Source organism: Colobus angolensis, unplaced genomic scaffold (genome assembly GCF_000951035.1).
Source record: "Colobus angolensis palliatus isolate OR3802 unplaced genomic scaffold, Cang.pa_1.0 Scaffold61, whole genome shotgun sequence".
NCBI lineage: Eukaryota > Metazoa > Chordata > Mammalia > Primates > Cercopithecidae > Colobus > Colobus angolensis.
The window spans coordinates 5,566,305-5,572,817 of NW_012119710.1; the positions used below are offsets into that span (position 1 = coordinate 5,566,305).

A 6,513-nucleotide genomic window follows, 5' to 3' on the forward strand; every position below is an offset into this window, starting at 1 on the left:
ATTAGAATACTTGAAAACTTAGTTAATCACCGTACCTTCTACTTTCAGGATTAGAACATACATATTCCAATATACATACATATAATGAGAATATGCTCTTAATTATGGGATCGTCATTGGATTTTATTACAGAAGTGTTGAATAAAATAATCCCAGGAAGCATAAATCTATCTTACTGGATTGTTATGAAAATGAAATTATATTATCAAGGACAATATCTCATCCCATTTTCAGCATTCAATATTATAAAATAAGCAATACAGATTGTTGTTAGTATGAATTTTAGAGTAAGGAAAAGCTGGATTTGAGGTTTACTTCAGTGTTTACTAGTTGTGGGAAATTGCATCACTTTTTTTCACCTCTCTAAGCCTCAGTATCGAATATCTAAGAGTCTCTCATAGGATATTCCATTGACTGAGACATAGTAGGGACTAACTGAATATCAGAAATATGTAATAATAATGATAATAATTCAAATTTGGAAAAAAGACATGTACATAAAAAAGTATAGTTGTTAATAAGTGAATAATCTTTGGCATGTGAACTGTGCTGTGAATTTGATGACACAGTATCAATGTCATCAAGAGCCTACAAGACTCTTAACCAGCTCTCAGCTAGCATGTTCTAGGCGCTCAATAAATGTATGGAATAAATAAGTGAAAATTTATATGACATTTTCTTGGGTGCGTTAATGAAATGAATGTCAGCATCCTAGCTTGTAGTTACCCAAAAGCAAAGGCTAAGAGAACATCTTGTATATAAGTAGTTTATTTCAGAAAACAGAATGAAGGTATTGGGGAGAGTGAACAGGGAAGGAAAGAAAGTTAACCCAAGATGGTGTTAAGGTGATTACCATTTATCAATTGGCTCCTAGTTACTGATGGTCAAAGGTGTTATTCCCTTCATATTTTCAGATGTGTACACCAGAATGATGAGGCAATATCTCCTATGTGTCACAGCAGCAAGCAGCACAACAGAATGCAAGAGAGTTGCACCAGTGAAAGGAGGCGTCATTGTCGGGATCAGTAGGATGAAGCTGCTGCAAGGTTTTAATTCCTAGCAGCTGTTTTCTGTAGCAACAACTAGAGAAAAAAGGTAGGTATGAGACAGAGTATCAAAAATGCCCAACATACCTGTTGATTAGTAATTAAAAGTAATACTGATTTTGAAGATTTTTCAGCTCAGAACAATATGCTTTCATCAGCCCATCTTAAATGGGGACTTCAAATAATGAGACTGAATTCAATCTTTTGGGCATTACAAAAAATCCAGAACTAAGGAAAATATTCTCTGCTTTGTTTTCGCCATGTGTGTGACCACAGTGTTGGGAAATCTATTCATTGTGGTGACTGTGGCTGCAAGTCGGAGTCTGAGGTCATCTATGTACTTTTTCCTTACTTCCTTGTCTCTCATGGATGCCACCTACTCTTCCGTCATTGCCGCTAAGATGACTGTGGACTCTTTATCTGAGAACACTACCATTTCCCTCGAAGGCCGCATGACCCAGCTCTTTGCAGAGTATTTCTTTGGTGGTGTAGGGATCCTCCTTCTCACTGGGATGGTCTATGACTGTAAGCCCCTGCACTACACAACCGTCATGAGTCCACAGGTATGCTGCTGTTGGTGGTAGAAGCTTGGATGGGGGGATTCATGCATGCCACAATACAGTTTTTCATCATAGATCAAATACCCTTCTGTGGTCCGAATATAATTGACCATTTTATATGTGATTTGTTTCCATTGTTGAAACTTGCCTGCATGGACACCCACATCCCGGGTCTCTTAGTCCTCCTCAACAGTGGGGTGATGAGTATGGCCATCTTCCTTATCCTAATTGCATCCTACATGGTCATCCTGTGCTCCTTGAAGTCTTGCAGCTCTATAGGTCAACGCAAAGCCCTCTCCACCTGTGGCTCCCACCTCACAGCGGCCATCTTGTTCTTCGTGGCATGTATTTTCTTGTTCATAAGGCCTGTGGTCACTTACCCCATAGACAAGGAAATGGCTATTTCCTTTACTGTTGTTGCACCCATGTTAAGTCTGCTGATCTACATCCTGAGGAACATCAAGGTAAAAAATGTCATAAGAAAACTGTGGATGAAACAGAGGACCCTAGGTGGTCACTAGCTTACATGCTAAGAGTAAAGTTTTAATGTAAGACCTGTAAGGTTTTACCCTCCTAATTCCCTCTAATCCACCGGATACACAGGAGCCAGAGGTATTTAAAAAAATTTTTTTCATTTGGAGACAGGGTCTCACTTTGTCTCCCAGGCTGGAGTGCAGTGGCACAATCAGTTCTCACTTCAGCCTCAGCATCCCGAGCTCAAGCAATCCTCCTGCATCAGCCCCCAAGTAGCTGAGACTACATATGTTACAATATTTGAAAAAAACACAATGTTTAAATAAAAATGTTTATTTTAAAATTAAAAAATATATGGGCAATTGCCAATTATATGAAATAATTACTAGCTTCATTCATTCATTGAAGAATATTTGCTGAGTTTGTAAAAAGTTTCACATACTCTTCCAGGAACTGGGTATACAGTGTTAAACAAGAAAATATGTTTTCATCATGTGTTGGAGCTTACATTTTAGTTCTGGAGATGATGTATAGAAATGAAAATAAAATCATACAGACAATTGATTCTCAGAAAATTGTAATAAAGTGGTGTTGCGCGACTAGTTATAATTCTAGTTAGGTGGACATGGGGGCTTTTTTGCGAGGAATTTCTAAACTGAGATTTCAATGATGAGATAGAACAAACTTTAAGCATTTCAGCTGGATGTGCATTCTAGGCAAAAGAGAAAAGGTTGTGCAGAAACCCTAAGGCAGTCACTAGCCTGAAGTAAAGAAGGTCCAAAATTCAGTGCACAGTGGACAAGGGGAAATGCCGTGCAAGGTGGGATATGAAAGGTAGGCAGGGCTCTGATCAGAGAAGGCTATTACTTTTTAACCATTAGTTTATTGAGTTTACAGAAATTAAAGCAATGCTTAAATTAATAATAATCACATCCTGTATTAATCCGTTTTCATGCTGTTGATAAAGACATACCCAAGACTGGGCAATTTAAAAAAGGAAGAAGTTTAATGGACTTACAGTTCCACGTGGCTGGGGAAGCCTCGCAATCATGGCAGAAGGTAAAAGGCATGTCTCACATGGTGGCAGACAAGAAAAGAGAGCTTGTACAGGGAAACTCCCCTTCTAAAAACTATCAGATCTCTAAATCGTCTCTCTCAAATTCAAAGTTTAACAGATCTCTAGAGCAGGGCACAATGCCAGTCTGTTTGATAAAACATAGCAAGAATGACCTTTACTCTCCAATAAGTTCCTCATCTCCATCTGAGACCACCTCAGCCTGGACTTCACTGTCCATATCACTATAAGCATTTTGGTCACAACTATTCAACAAGTCTTTAGGAAGTTCCAAACTTTCCCTCATCTTCCTGTCTTTTTCTAAGCCCTCAAAACTGTTCTAATCTCTGCCCATTACCCAGTTTTAAAGTTTCAGGTATCTTTATAGAAATACCCTACTCCTAGTACCAATTTTCTGTATTAGTCTGTTCTCACATTGCTGTAAAGAACTACCTGAGGCTCGGTCATTTGTGAAGTAAAGAGGTTTAATCGACTCACAGTTACACAGGCTGTACAAGAATCATGGCTGGGAGGCCTCAGGAAACTTTTAATTATGGTGGAAGGCAAAGCGGAAGCAAGCACACCTTCACTACTTCACATCAAAAGAGAGAGTGAAGGGGGAAGTGCTACACACTTTTAAACAACCAGATCTTGGGAAAACTCACTCACTATTATGAGAAGAGCAATGCGGAAATCCACCCCCATGAGCCAATCACCTCCCATCAGGTCCCTCTCCCAATGCTGGGAATTACAATCTAAGACGATGAGATTTGGGTGGGGACACAGAACCAAACCACAGCAGTGTCCATCAACAGATGACTGGATAAAGAAAATATGCTGTGTGCATATGTGTGTATATCAATATACCATGGAATACTAAAAAAAAACCTATTGTTACAATGTTCACAATTTGAACAGTGGGTACAATAAAAGCTCAGACTTCACCACCTCATAATATATCCATGTAAGAAAACTGCACTGTACCCCTAAAATCTGTAACAATAAAAACAAAAAAGAGGTAAATAAATAAATAAAAAAATCCTACACATCATGGTCTTATAGATGACTTCAGAAACTGAGCATCAAAATTCTTTGCATATGGCTTCCATTTAACTTTTGCTATATCAAGAGTACAACATAGTTTTTGTGGTCTGCTTAACAATATTTTAGAATTAGGGCTCAGCTCAGTGACTCATGCCTGTAATCCCAGCACTTTGGGAGGCAAAGGTGGAAGGATGGTTTGAATGAGTCCAGGAGTTCAAGACCAGCCTGGGCAATATAGTGAGACCCCGTCTCTACAAAAAATACAAAAAAAATAGATGGATGTGGTGGTGTGTGCCTGTAGTCCCAGCTACTTGGGAGGCTGAGAACAGAGGATTTCTTGAGCCCAGGAGTCTGAGGCTGTAGTAAGCTGTGATTGTGCCACTGTACTCCACCCCGCCTTGGTGACAGAGCAAGACACTGTCTCAAAAGAGAAATTAAAAATTAGAAAAGCCATAATATTTTAGGATTAAATACCTGGGTTCATTTTACATGTCTTCAGCCTACCTTATGTCAGTACATGTCTTCAGCCTACCTTATGTCAGAAAACAAGAAAATGCCTTGATAGTATGATATCTTGAGTCTATGTAAGAACTTTATGATGGCCACATTCTTAGTTCAATTATAAAATTAAAGAAGTGAAAGGATCATAATGAGATCCCTAACTTCAAATATTTGTAATCTGCTTGATAATTTTTATAGTTTCAGAAGTAGGTCTAGAATCTATGTCTTCTACTTAATAGATAAGAGCTCTTCTGATCATTCATGCTGAAATCGTTACTGGTCAGTTATATTAAAAATATTTCTTTTCTATATTCTATACATCCCCCAAATTAATTCACATTAAGTAGTTTTACTAATAAAACACATTACTTAGCAGCTCAAAGCCTGACTTTTTGTTTTAAAACTCTCTTGACTTCTGGAATAAATCTTGGTCTTCATTTTTTTAGAAGTGCTTACTGTTATTAATAGTTTATTAATCATGAATATCTACATATTTGAATTTGAAAATTTAATTCTATTCATGATATAAAGGCATAGCAAACTAGGAATAGAAGGGTACTTTAAAATAAAGGAGATATTCCTTAAAAACTACTGCAAATTCATTGAACCATAAGGTGAGCTTCCTTCCCATTTTACTGGGAAAATGTAAGTGATAAGAAGAGAACTTCCAGACTCTTAAAAATACATCAGCTGTACCAATCTGCCAACATCCATTCACTTATATGCTGTCTCCCTACCTGCTACTACACGTAAATTATCTGTTCCCCAATCCAAAGCCAATAAAACCACTTTGTTGTGTGCTGGACTGAGGTCGTGCTCTTGTTGCTTACACAAGGGCATTGGTCTAACAATCTCTTCTGTTTCTTCTTTCATTGACATTTCCTTCTCTATTAGATCATTACATCAGAAAAGCAGCAATTTTAAAATCTCTCTTATCTTTAAAAACAATTCTTCCATTGAGCCTACTTCTTTCATCAATTGTTATCCCATTCCATTCTTTCTCCTTTGTAGCAAAACTCAAGAGATATCTATGCTTGTCTCCCACTTCTCTCTTTTCATTCTTTGATAGTGCCTTTTAGTCATACTCAATATCTAATACTTTCTGAAAATGCTTTTCTCAAGGACACCAATGACCCCTGTATCATGACATTTAACGGTCACTTCTCATTTCTAATTTTATTAAATCAATTAGCAACATTTAAATCAGTTTTCCTTGTCAGACTCTCTAAACATAACCAAGATTCCCCAATTAGTAAATATGTCCATCTCAGACTTCTGTCTTGAAGTTAAGACTTGGAAATCCAATCTCTTTCATGTCATTTCCATCTGAATGACTAATAGAGTCCTTGAACTGAACAGATCTAGAGATGCACTTCTGATTCTTCCCCCATTCTCAACCCTACTCTAATCACATTTTCTATCTCAGTGGATGGTACATTTGGTCTATCTCATACCCCAAATCCAGTCTATCAGGAAATCCCATAGACTCAATCTTCAACATGTATTCCAAATTCAACCATTTCTAATCACTTTTAGAGCTGTCACCCAGTTCCAAGCCACATTATCTTTTACCTGGATTATTGCAATTGCCTCTTACCTACTCCTGCTTTTGTTTCAATTTCCCCCAGCCCAATATTTGATGCTCAATACCACACTCAGAGGTGTCTTTTAAATTCACATTCTCATTGCCAGATAAACCCCTAAGAAAGTAACTTAAAAAATAGTTTTTAAAAATCAACAGAGGCCGGGCACGGTGGCTCAAGCCTGTAATCCCAGCACTTTGGGAGGCCGAGACGGGCAGATCACAAGGTCACAAGATCAAGACCATCCTGGC

General features: G+C 37.9%; 1 protein-coding gene across 1 annotated transcript; it reads left to right on the forward strand.

Moving 5' to 3' along the window:
* Positions 1 to 1,214: 1,214 nt before the first annotated feature.
* Positions 1,215 to 2,127, forward strand: LOC105527262 (olfactory receptor 4C6-like). The gene is given in 3 exon segments (XM_011963568.1): positions 1,215 to 1,299; positions 1,302 to 1,616; positions 1,619 to 2,127. Coding segments are annotated over 3 exon segments (909 nt in total).
* The last annotated feature ends 4,386 nt before the right edge of the window (positions 2,128 to 6,513 follow it).